Here is a 13,060-nt window from a genome sequence, read left to right on the forward strand (position 1 = left end):
GGAGTAGTATAGGTTATTAAAAAATAACTATTTAGAAACCGCAGAAAGAACTGCCGTAGTGATCCTAGTTGTTAGAAGAAATTTAGCCCCTCATTCGGAGAGTTCGAGGTTCAAATCCCAGGTATGCACCTTTTCAAAGTTATGCGTGTATTAGAAATTAATTATCACTTTCTTAAATGGTGGAGAGATCCTGAGGACACTTATGCGCCTGAGAGTTGTGAAGTCTTCAATTTACATTTGGCCAGCCACTTTTTTTTTTATAACATAGGAGCAGCAGACGGGCACGCAGTCCACCTGATAGTAAGTTGCTACTGCCACCCATGGACATGTGTAATCAACCCCAGATAGGATTAAATATTCCTACCTGAGGTCGGCCACAAATGCGCCGCTACCCCTGAGGACTAAGCTGGAATGCCTATAAAAGTATGTCTCCCTTACCACACCCTTCAACGCGGAACACAGCAGCACCTAACACTGCTGATATTAGGCAGAAATAGGTGTGGCGGTGGTGCCGCCGGAGTCGAACCACAAAGGGTTCTACCACTTGGAATATGTCCTAAACTCGACCCATTTTGCGAGGGGACTTATACTTAGCAGTGGGACAGTAATAGATTGATGACGACGATAAGTAAGTAGATGCTACGCCACGTTTTAAAACTATATATTTTTTTGATTCTATGAATCTACCTAATACTGTAGAAGGACAATTTACACCACCACACAAATGGTGCGAAGTTATTTATAATCACATACTTCCATAATACTATATAATAACAAAATGTGATTGATTAGTCACTACACGTTGCTAAATGTTGGTTTGATGTGTGTAGCGTCACGACTTCAGGAAAATTTTGCTCCTAGGTGTTAATTGTGATACATGTCATGTTTAGACATAATGAGAAATAAATGTATTCCGAAGTACTTATACAAAGTATCTTAATGAATCGCCTTAAGCTACGTAAACAATGTAGCCGTTTATGAAGCAGCGATATCGTTAGCTATTACGATCCCGGTGATGGGCTCGGGTCTCCTCTTAGAATTACAAGGTTTTAAGATTTAATCAGAACGGAGCAGGTGCAGTATAAGGAATTAGGTGACTATATTTAAGGTATATTTCGCAAGTACTTCTATATCATTTTGCATGCAACGATTTTTAATGTTCCACTGCTAAGTACATGGATCTCTTCATATCTCCACCAATTACTCCACCACACTGCTATAATAAAGGTGGGTTAAGGGAGGTGAAGTTTTGTGACCCGTCCATATTAAGTGTCTCTCTTCCATTAAAAGTCTCCGTCAAGGTTTAACAACTGCTAATTCTTACGGAAATTACGATGCCTTAAAATGTGTTAACAAAATTGGTCACCTTATATCACTTTAACATTTGAATATTTACTCTAAAGACACAAATCTATTAAAACTAACTACTAGGTTTACTAAATACATTACCCGTTTATTTCGCATCAGTAATCAATATATAGTAGGCAAATCAAATCACAACATTTTAAGAATCATATCTACTACTAGAAATCTGTTAAAACTAGTAGATTTGCTAAACACACTACCTGTTTATTTCGCATGAGTAATCAATACATAATAGTCAAGTCAGATCACAACGTGATGCCGTGACAATAACCAGCAGTCAGCCACCGGAACGGTAGCGTAACTTGGGATATAATTACCTAGCTATTATATAATCGCTAATCAATCAGGCCCACATAACTGGATCTGTTAAGCATGCTTCCCGTTTTCATATAATTTCTGTCTATATAAGCCTGTGAATAATATGACAACTTGATAGCCTAGTTATGTAAAATCGAGAGCAGTTGTTTCTTGACATTCGTGTGCCATCTCCTGAGTAAAATAAAATGCTGATATCTTCTACATACGCCTATAGGTAAACCCATAGAAGAGGGTAAACCTATATATATTACCCATTATCATACTTTTTGGATTCGGTCACAGTATTTAAACATACCTACGAAATGAGAGGATATGTATAGAGGATATTTTGTAGGTCGGAGCAGAACCGACGTTAAACTATAACATAGTTATCTTATATATAAAATTTTCGTGTCGCAATGTTAGTTACCGTACTCCTTCGAAACGGCTTTACCGATTTTCACCAAATTTTATATGCATATTCAGTCAGTAGGTCTGAGAATCGGCTACTATCTATTTTTCATACCCCTAAGTGAAAAGGGTTTGTTCACCCTTAACATTTTTTTATTTATATGGCAACACAACGTTTGCCGGGTCAGCTAGTAAACCTATAAATTAGGAACGTATATACCTACTTATATGAAATACCTATATTCATCAACAAATGCAACTGTCGGTTATTGCCAAATTATTTTTATTTTTGTCGACACACATTCTGCATGCGATGTGGATTTCACCTAATGTCGTCGAAAGAACATATACCTACTCGTACATAGGTACATATACTTACAAAAGACTAATTTTATTTCAATAATATTTTCAACTCTGTCTCGAAACTGGAATAAACACTATAATCGAAAAAGAACACGGTCAATGACCCGTACCTACTGTACGAGTAAGTAAGTAATATATATATTTCTTATGTGCGTGTGTATGCCACTGAACACCTCCTAAACGACTGGACTGATTTTGATGAAATTTGTTGTGTGTGTTCATGGGGACTTGAGAATGGCTTAGATTCACAATTTAGTCCATGGGAAAAGGTTTTTTTAATTAATTTTTAATTCGTAAATAGTTGTTAATTTTGGAATGTTTCACATTGGATTCGACAGACTTCGCTACCATCGCAGTTTCAAATATTCTATCTATTTTTCAAACCCGTAAGTGATAAGGGTTGTTCACCCTTAACATTATTTTTTTATTTATATGGCAACACAACGTTTGCCGGGTCAGCTAGTAGTTCTATAAATTACATATCATCTTTTGCATTAAGTGATGTTACTCTATTAGTAATAAAAACGAAAAAAGGTATACATTTTTGTAATCAACATAATACTACTTAGTATGAGAAAAGTAATCTAAGGGTAATAAGATAAAATAATTATTTAAGTTCAGGCATGAGTGGGTGCACCTTGCGCGATACAAATCGAAACAGTTCCTAATTCTTTTCTAGAACCTTCATTGGTTAGGTTTACAGAAAGACGGCGTAACCTTGGCAAATTCTAAGTATTCATAAAGGTACCTACGTAAACAAAGTCATCTGGTTAAGATACCCTGTTGTGGAAAGAAATAAAACAATTATTATGTTCCCTTGTTTTTTATTGGCAAAGCACACCTCGTACCAGCAAAAAATGATATAAGAATTGATGCGGAATCTTCCAACATATACCTAATATTTATTATATAGCTAAATGTAATCTGTGTGTTTATCTGGCTTATTTTGAGCTAAAATAGTTCTTATGGAAACGATTAAGAGTCGTTAGAATTTATGCATGAGTAGAATGAATACCTACTGAACTAGAGCTATGAGGGTCTAAAAATTCTAAAATAAGATTAAACAGTATCCTTTTAGAGTTTAGATTTTAATGATTTCAATCTAATAAGTACAATAATAATGCTGTTACGAGCCAGACATCAAACACACAAAGTAAAAAAAATGAAATGAAAAATGTGATAATCGCTTCTAGTATCTACCTTTTTTCATTGACAACGTGAAACCCGGAGAATGTATGGTGGAGAATGTACGGTTGGTTGTCCTCAGGGCTGCGTGGAGGACTCCGGGATATCCAAAGGAACACATCCAGTCTTCCTAGCGCGTTGACGCTATAGAGCTCAGGCCAGGTAAGCATTTAACCTCACCATGCCTTCGGGTGTTTACGACCATGTGCGGCCATACATCGTAGCTCTATTCTGGGGCGAAATCACATGGACGTCCACTTTCTACATAGAGTTAAGTCTAAACTGTGTCATAAGGCACGTAACAGTACAATCATGTTTGATTGTTTTTTATTTATTTTATTTTCAAACTCCCATGATTCAGGGATTATTTATAATGCTGACTAACACGTTACACGTACAATAAATTTTAATTGTTCTTCATTTCCTTCCCTATTCTCCTGATTCATGAAAAATCATATAATATGTTGACTAAAATGGTCAATTCATTACATTGATTCATTAGCTAAAATAATGTTATTATAGGAAACCAAGTTTTTAACTAACTTGTAAACAGTTTAAGCTACAAAAGTAGGTAGATTACTACTACTGAATGAAAACACGTTTGCCTAACTTGGGAACTGTCATACAAATCTCTGACAAAAGTTATAAGAAATCAAATGAAAAAACAATGGAAGATATATTTTTATAAGTAGAACATGCCATTAGTTATTCTAGGTAGGTAACAATAAAATTACCACACATCACATCATAATAATTTCAGCAATTCTTTCTGCGTAATGGCCGCCTTGTCCTTACGTTGCACATAATTACAGAGAATCTAAGCAGCTATATGACATGACGTTTCCTCATTTCTGAGAATCTACAGATCACGCTCTAGAAGCTGTATAAGAATCTGAGATACGTACAACATCCGAGAAAACTGACTGTATATTTTTTTCCATTCTACGACGTCAGTTTAATAAGCTCCTATTATGTTGTACGCTGTATGACGATATACTGCCTTTGTTAGACATAAAATTAAGTGCATTATCTCTTGCAAGGTAATTTAATGCTTCAAGATAAAATAGTTATGTATAAGTATCGTCCATTCATCCATCCGCCCATCAATAAAACCTATGATTGTCTTAAAACTACTTATTTTTGTTACTATTCGTTTGCAAATTTTATGTCAAATGGTATGTGATACAATTAAAACGGTATTTGATACTATTAAAACTTATAATAAAAGTATATTCTGATTTTAAGACATTCATAAATGATACCTATACAATAACGTGGAATACGAATTCCCATCAACGTCGACAGATGCCGAGAAGAATCTTCGACCCAGATGTAAAAATAGAACTACGGAACAGTCGCTGCCGTCGCCATGTGCCGGCTTGTTGAAATTCTAACCTGTACTTTCTTCCGTAATTAATTAATTTCTAAAGTCACAAACTTTTAGTTGAATGTGTACAGTGCCACAAAAAAGTAAAATTAAACCAAAAACAACGCCAAAGTAAGCGCTAAATTGATTGTTTGATTGTATTTGTTGATATTGTGAAAAGCATCACGACATGTCTAAGGAAAACGAAGGTTTCTTTAAAATATTCCACGAAACTATAAACAACGCTATTGACGACGTTACAAGAAACAATTTCGCCAATTTAGAAACAAATGCGAAACGTGTGTCATATTTGTGCAGTCTTCCGACCATAAGAAATTACGATCTCGCGTCTGATGTCGAAAAATGTACAACTGGAGGTGATTTTCCAGTAAAGAAAGATTTAGATAAAGCGCGGCAATTGAAGGATGAAGGCAACAAGGCAGTGCAACAGGGTGATTGGGCGAAAGCATTACAACTTTACAGCGAGAGCATGCTGTTTATGCCGAAAAAGGAAAGTAAGTTATATACGACTTTCGTTTTAAACAGCTCAATTACTTGTATTTTAAGTGCGTCCTAAAATTTCTGATGTCTTCTCGCTATACCTACTTATTATTTAAAAGTAATGTAAATTGCAAATCTTCTTAATTAAGTATATTCCAAAAAAATCGGCATTAAATAGTAGGCGAAATATTTTGTTTACATACATCACGTACAAAAATAACATACAATGTTTTTAATAATTATTTTATAGCTGAAGAGTTATCAATAGTTTTGGCGAATAGATCAGCAGCTTTGAGCCATTTGGAACAATATGAAGAGACGCTTGCAGATATTCGACGCTGTCTGTCATTAGGCTACCCTCGGCATTTGAGATTTAAAGTCCTAGAAAGGAAAGCAAGAACCCTACTTGTTTTGAAAAGAAATCAGGAAGCAATTACAGCGTTCCAGTAAGTGCTATCATTTGACATTAAATGTATTCAATAAATTCATTTTATTGGTAATTAATCAACTTGTTTATGCTATTTGCAATCATTTCATAATAAACAAAACATTTTAATTGTAAATTGTAACATTTGTTATTGTACAGGGACACGATAAGCGCATTGGACGAGGCAAATAATATGCATAAGGAAAAAAGACAAAAGATGAGAACAGACGCAAAGCTAATGTTAGAAATATTAAACAAAGGAATGGTGTTAGCGGGAAGTCCCAAAGACCCCGAACCACTGAAAAAAACACCGCCAAAACCAAAGCTACCAGGAAAACATAACACTCAATATCCTGCGGCTTCAGAAGCAATCCAAATTGACTACGAGGAAACTAAAGGACGGTTTGCAACCGCTTCCAGAGATATACAAGCTGGTGAAACATTGCTGATAGAAAAAGCGCATAGTGGCGTCTTGTTAGGCGAATTTAGCAAAACACACTGTCAAAATTGTTTTGTTAAGTATGTATATGTTGTACTGTATATTTTATTACAATCTAATTTATTTTCATTCTGATAAGCCCTAACGCACTCACACCTAGATGCTTACTTATTTTTATTAATATCGTTTAATCGTAACTTCGCAATATATTTAGCACTATGTTCGATAAGGTTTTATTACTTGGTATATTATTATGATATGTATATCTAAAATTATACCTATATCTTTAGTTACTTACATATTCATCGCAGTATTGTCTTACACAATCCGTTAGTATTTGAACAAAAGTTGTCAATTTCCAATTATAATTTCCAGATGCCCGATTCCACTGGCGTGTCCACAGTGCCCAAATGTTATATTTTGCAGTGAAAAATGCCAGGAGACAGCATTAAAGTCATACCATGGCTACGAATGCCAAATTCTACCTCTCCTCTGGAAATCAGGTTGCTCTATAACATGTCATATAGCCCTACGAATGATAACTCAGAAGAAAAAGGAATACTTTACAGAAATGAAAGATTTAGAAAGTACACCAAAAGGCACGTATAGAACAGAAGACTACAAGAACACGTACCATTTGGTTGCCCATGAAGATAAGAGAAGTAAACAGGACTTTCTCCATAGAACACAAATGACCACGTTCTTGGTTAAGCTTCTGGAACTTAGCGGTTACTTTGATGGTAAACCGAGAGAAACGCCGGTGGAAATGGCAGAAATAAGATCTATGGCGATTGATGAAAAATATACCGAAGACGTTGCATTATTTGGCGGATTAGTTTTAAAGAATCTACAAGTTTTGCAATTTAACGCCCATGAAGTGTTTGAATTGCAATGTCCGAAGCCAAAAGTCGGTCGAAATATTATCAAACATGGCGGTAAATCAGTCTTTATCGCTGGAGCCATTTTCCCAACACTTGCTTTGTTCAATCACGCTTGCGATCCTGGTATAGTACGGTAGGTAGAGATATTGCAAATTTTAGCCCACAGACCTGTATTTGTGTGTGTTAGCCAATAAAATAAGTAGCTACATAAAAAGGTATTGCCATCTACACGGTAATTCCGACTACACTTCCTATTTTAGGAACTAAGATCGTTTGCGTTATAGGAAAACCACAAACTTTGACACAATCAACAGCATTGGGCAGGCAGCAAGTTGCAGCTTCTTTGAAAGCAAATGTGTCGTAAGAAATTATACATACCGATCACGGTCAATATTTTTCAATAACTTAATTCAACCTAAATAACATTCGGTACTGACTATATAACATTGCTGTGACAATAATATCAGGCGCATTTATTTTATTCATAGGTACTTCTGTGGCCCATACATCGTTGTACGTGCAGTTAAAAACATCAAAAAAGGTGCTGAGGTTGCAGAAAACTACGGCCCTATTTTCACGACTGTACCAAAAGCGAAGAGACAAGAGGAACTGAAAGACCAGTACTGGTTCGACTGTACTTGCTTGCCTTGTGAACAGAATTGGCCAATGTATGAAGAGATGAACGAAAATTATATGCGATTTAAGTAAGCATGCAAATTTATAAAATTTAAAGATTTGGCTACTTTAGTAATCTGGCTGCAGTGGATCCACCGACACACCTTCTACTTACTAGCACTACCGCTACAGTGTTTAGCGTCGCACGAGGCACGGTACGATACCATGTCATGGATATGGGTTTCCTAATGGCCTGGAAAGCAAATCTGCAGCGCAGATCGCTAATTAATGCTCCATAATTATATACACTTACAGGTACTTATTATATTCATATTTTTTCATAGATGCGACTCGGACCAACCCTGTCCGAACGTCGTCCCCGTGCAATATGACTGCCGAGAGTTCATGGTGAAATGCGGACTGTGCCAACAATACACTAACATACTGAAAGGGTTGAAGTCACTTCAAGTAAGTACCTATTAAAAGCGTTTTGCAAAGTTTCAGTCCTCCGCAAATTGTGGGGAGAGAGCCGGCCCCAAAAAACCTTACTAACGTAACCTAACCTAACCCAACCAAATTGCAAACTTAACTTCAGATAAGACTTCTGTCATATTTGACAGGGATTACAGGATATCAAGTTATCCTTCGACTTATCCAAGGGTGTATTCTTGCAAACACCTATGCTTAAGAGAAGAAATATCTAGTATCCATTCCAGGCATTGAAAATGTAATTTTAGTTCCAACGTCAACAGCCGACTATTGATTTGCATCAACGTTATTTTCGTCACTATTAGAGATTCTGTTTCTCGGATTTGTTTTAATAATTTTAGAATTTTTATATTAGCACACCTACCAAGATTGATAAATTCCTATACGAAAATTAAATTAGGATAACAGCTTAAATTGTTAAGCAAATATCCATGACTACATATGCTGAAACGAGAAGACTTACAAATAATACTGAAATATTAGGTAACATATTAAAATTGGATGATAATACACTACACAAATACTATTTTCCGTATAAGGAGTAGTTCTTATTCATTACCTTATGCTTTAAATATAATTGGTTACGCCTATAAAAGTATTTTACTAAAATATTATTTAGTCATTATTAAGACATTATAAAGTATCGTATTTTTATCTATAAATATTGGATTCATCATCATCATCAACCCATTACTGTCCCACTGCTGGGCACGGGTCTCCTCTAAATGAGAACGATTAGGCCATAGTCCACCGCGCTGGCCAAGTGCGTATTGGTAGACTTCACATACCTTTGAGATTTTTTTTTTATAAATCTCTCAGGTTTGCAGGTTTCCTCACGATATTTTCCTTCACCGTTTAGCAAGTGATAATTAATTTCTAATATGCACATAACTTCGAAAAATCAGAGGTGCGTGCCTAGGATTTGAACCTCGGACCTCTCGATTGAGAGGCCGAGTTTCTTAACCACTAGGCTATCACTGTTTGCATTGATAATATTGGATTAAATCTAATTAAATTTAAAACCCACTTTAGCAAAATGCAAAATAAAAAAGTTTTTTAAACAAAAAATATTTATTAAAATCTATTTCAGACTTAGGTACTTTTAGGGTAGGCACTTACAAAAATATTTTATTTAATACTACCAAACCTTAAAACAAAAGAAAAAATATATACACTTAACAAATGAGTACTAGGGTTTAGCAGATCTAGCACTAGGCAGTAATTAAAAATAACCTTAATTTTAAATGTCCATGGGATATACTGACCACGTCGCATTACATGAATTGCATTCTTGCTTGCTGTTGTTTAAGTAAAAATATATTTTAAACCTATTTAAAAATGCATTTTTTTCCATTACATTTTAAATACGACGAAGATAACCCGCGTGAGGAAGCAGTCACCATACCGGTCAGACGCGCAAAGGGTTCTGGGTTCGACCCCCGGCCAAACAGATATTTGAATGATGAACTTAGATTGTCTTTCTGTGACAAATACACAAACCCTCAGAGTTTGTGTATTTGTCCTTGTGTGTGTATACAGGGAATCCTAATGTAGAAAGCGTCTTTTAATATTATCAATACATATAAACGCCATAAACAATAGTATAGCAGAATATAGAATCGTTTCTGAATATGTCGTCAGCATAATCATCGGTCTCCGGATCCCAAATACACCTCTGTCCGCACTTGACGCCGGCGCCTTTCATCTCCAGTATCGTTGTCTGAACGAGGATTTTGTACCTGAAATTATAACGTCATTATCTATTATCGCTATATATTATACTTATCGCTATTGTATAATTTTATGGTGCCGGCTTGATATTAGTAAAACACGTTTCGGGAATAATCAAGGTCGGTCTTAATAAAATATCTAGCATATTTTACGTATTCAAAAAAAAAAACTTTTTTTTATTCATGAGTATATTCTCTACAGGACTCTTCATAGAATTTAATACGTCACAAATTGATATTAGTAAAACACGTTTCGGGAATAATCAAGGTCGGTCTTAATAAAATATCTAGCATATTTTACGTATTCAAAAAAAAAAACTTTTTTTTATTCATGAGTATATTCTCTACAGGACTCTTCATAGAATTTAATACGTCACAAAATCGTCAATAAACAGCGGAGGATCAAGACGCTTCCAAATATACCTCATATTTTGTCCTGTCAACACTCAAAATGTCTCCAAAGGCTGTCCACCACCTTGGACATGCATGAGTAGTGCTCATACATTTACATCTAAGTAAAAGTATAAAGTCTTAAGTTGGTGGAACTCTGAATTCCTCATTTTGTTGGTGCCGTACATTCAGTCCATAAGGGTATCGTGTAACTTCATAGTTCAAACACGACTCGAAACACCCTTATTGTACGTAATATTTATTAAAGCTACCTTTTCATATTCAAGTCCTGCACTCGTTGGCGCACTGCGTTCGATATTGTTTTAGCCCACCGCGGCGCCTGGTCCGCTCGGTATTGCCGTTCTAGAAGTTGTTCCTTCATCGTTGATTCTATTATATCGCGAACATTTTGAGCTTGGAACCTGAAATTAATTTTACCTTAAATTGTGAGGTTGCTTATATCACACGTATTTTAAAGATATTATGAATAAGAGATTTCATGTTGGGGCAAATCAAAACAGGTATGATATTGAAGATGGTAGAAAGAGCCCTTTGTAATTTGTCTCTAGAGACACCACTGTCACACCTATTTCTGCCTAATAAAAGCAGTATTATCGTATTCCATAGACAGTCCTGTAGGAGACATACTTATCCGAGTCATCCCAACTTATATGATATAAGTACATACATTAGCAATCTTGTTATACACTATCTTATTAAACACATAAATACAAACTTTTCGCCAAGTCCTGGGCGAACTTCATATTTAGGAGGATCAAGGGTTTTTTCGATTTCAACTGGGGACACCGCAGTCTCACTTTCAGCTGCTCCTAGTACTTCTTCAGCCTCCTCTACCACTGAAAATTATAGAAATATTTTAGAAATTTTAGAAATATTTTTATATATATTTTTTAACAACTAAAAGTAAACATTTGCAAAATTATACCTTCTTCATCATCAGCCATTGTGAATCAGGATTCCCACATTTAAAAGAGTACACACCTGTAAATAAATAAATACAATTTTGATGAAGAAATACTATTAAAATTACTTAAGAATAAAACAAACACAATATTGTTTCTATACTTAAAGTTCTATATGAAAATTACTTTGGGATCAGACTGGGGTCTACAGTTTAGTAGACATAAGAAAATGACACAAAAAACAGACTTATCTAACAGTCTAACTCATCAGGCTCTCAACCAAACAATGCTTTACACTGTAGATTGTATATATTTACATAAATTACATGTTGCAGGACTATGCGCGATCCCCTTACCATATGCATAGCATTATTTCATCACTCATGTTTATTGACCTTGTTATCTAACTTGCCAGGATACTGAGATGTTGTACAAGCTTGGCCGAGCTGCTATGGAAGAAGGCAAGTATGGAGAAGCAATGAAGAAGTTTGTGGAAACTCTAAAGCTGTATGATGCAACCCTAGCTCCCCCGTACAGATCATATTATGATTGTGTACAGGACCTCAGGCGCTGCATGCTGGCAATGGGGAACTACTGTATTGTTTAATTATTTTTGTAGTTACATGGAGTTTTACTTTTTTAACTAATTTATTGTTACTGTTATATTCAATGGTTTTTGTGTTCAAATATAATTTAAAATTAAATGTTGCATACAGAATGTGAGTTTTATTTCTGATTTTCCTATTACTAGTTTGGAGCTAATACATAAACCACTTAATAGTACAAGTAAGATTTACAAATAACATGGTGAGTGTGAAGTAAGATGCTATAAAATTACTCGAATTTGAACTTGAAGGTTTCTACAGTTTTAATTCTTCTAATATTGTTAGTTATTCCTCCCTAGGCCGAAATAAAGTAATTATGCTTAATGTTGCATTTTCTATCATCACGTGTTTTTTGTAAATCACTATAGTTACATATGTGTAGCTAGTAGCAACTCTTATTAAGTTGAGATTTCTCATAATGTGTTCCGCTATACCAACTTATCTATGTATGTAGTGCAAAAGTGCGATCACTGCTTCTACACGACACAAATAAATATTCCCAATACTTCTGTAAAGAATTCCAAAATAGATACATTCATAATGTCCTTTTCTATACGGAACAACTTTCATCACTGTCAACTTACGAGGTTCTTTGGTTATAATCATAGATAGTGCCGTATATAACTAAAATCGAAAAATAACTTACCATGAATATCCTTATAAACCAAAAGTAGATCCAGTAAGGAGTAGTGATATTATTGTATAAAATAAATAAATTTGTTTATAGTGTTTCGTCGCTTTTTATATTCGGGCGCGTTGCCATGACAATGTCAATGTCAACATAGATTGACAGTGACACCTATAATGACAGTTCAGTCATACAGACTATACAGAAAAACTGGCATTTTGTTTTTTTTTTTTAATATTATTCTACATTGTACATAATATTTATTCTTGATATTCCATGATTTAAATAAATAGTGACATAATGAAATATATTTATTAAAAATAAAATTTTAGTTATATTTTTGAATTATATTTAGTATTTAAACCCATTTCTTTTAATTTAAATTAACTATTTTACCCGAAATAATTTCAATGATTTATGAACGCTAACATTTAACAGACAGATA

General features: G+C 34.7%; 2 protein-coding genes across 3 annotated transcripts; one reads left to right on the forward strand and one right to left on the reverse strand.

The window, feature by feature from the left end:
• The first annotated feature begins 3,677 nt into the window (after window positions 1-3,677).
• On the forward strand, window positions 3,678-12,100 carry Smyd4-3 (SET and MYND domain containing, class 4, member 3). The gene is made up of 8 exons (XM_073079119.1): window positions 3,678-3,783; window positions 4,927-5,502; window positions 5,739-5,934; window positions 6,075-6,434; window positions 6,730-7,368; window positions 7,724-7,939; window positions 8,195-8,318; window positions 11,798-12,100. Exons 2-8 carry the CDS (start codon window positions 5,178-5,180, stop codon window positions 11,987-11,989), a joined length of 2,052 nt encoding a protein of 683 aa, XP_072935220.1. The 5' UTR covers window positions 3,678-3,783; window positions 4,927-5,177; the 3' UTR covers window positions 11,990-12,100.
• LOC140746941 (dynein light chain Tctex-type protein 2B) lies at window positions 9,398-12,774 on the reverse strand. 2 transcript variants are annotated; one of them, XM_073079120.1, is made up of 5 exons: window positions 12,634-12,774; window positions 11,406-11,461; window positions 11,196-11,316; window positions 10,732-10,881; window positions 9,398-10,078 (listed from the first exon to the last, which is right to left on the reverse strand). In XM_073079120.1, exons 2-5 carry the CDS (start codon window positions 11,422-11,424, stop codon window positions 9,913-9,915), a joined length of 456 nt encoding a protein of 151 aa, XP_072935221.1. In that variant the 5' UTR covers window positions 11,425-11,461; window positions 12,634-12,774; the 3' UTR covers window positions 9,398-9,912. The 2 variants fall into 2 exon arrangements, with proteins under 2 accessions (XP_072935221.1, XP_072935222.1); XM_073079121.1 differs by lacking the exon at window positions 12,634-12,774 and adding an exon at window positions 12,426-12,511.
• Window positions 12,775-13,060: the final 286 nt, after the last annotated feature.

The sequence above is a fragment of the Epargyreus clarus genome, unplaced genomic scaffold (assembly GCF_041222505.1).
Source record: "Epargyreus clarus isolate Ecla_fem2 unplaced genomic scaffold, WU_Ecla_fem_2.2 ptg000014l, whole genome shotgun sequence".
NCBI classification, from domain to species: Eukaryota; Metazoa; Arthropoda; class Insecta; order Lepidoptera; family Hesperiidae; genus Epargyreus; species Epargyreus clarus.

Bases quoted from the DNA above. Each gene is read 5' to 3' on its own strand.
- LOC140746941 (XM_073079120.1), bottom strand. The intron at 10,882-11,195 runs GTTTGTATTTAT...AATTAATTTCAG, and splicing joins CGCCCAGGACTTGGCGAAAA to GTTCCAAGCTCAAAATGTTC. The intron at 10,079-10,731 runs GTAGCTTTAATA...TTATAATTTCAG, and splicing joins CAGGACTTGAATATGAAAAG to GTACAAAATCCTCGTTCAGA.
- Smyd4-3 (XM_073079119.1), top strand. From the start codon at position 5,178: ATGTCTAAGGAAAACGAAGGTTTCTTTAAAATATTCCACGAAACTATA. The intron at 5,935-6,074 runs GTAAGTGCTATC...GTTATTGTACAG, and splicing joins GAAGCAATTACAGCGTTCCA to GGACACGATAAGCGCATTGG. The intron at 6,435-6,729 runs GTATGTATATGT...TATAATTTCCAG, and splicing joins TGTCAAAATTGTTTTGTTAA to ATGCCCGATTCCACTGGCGT.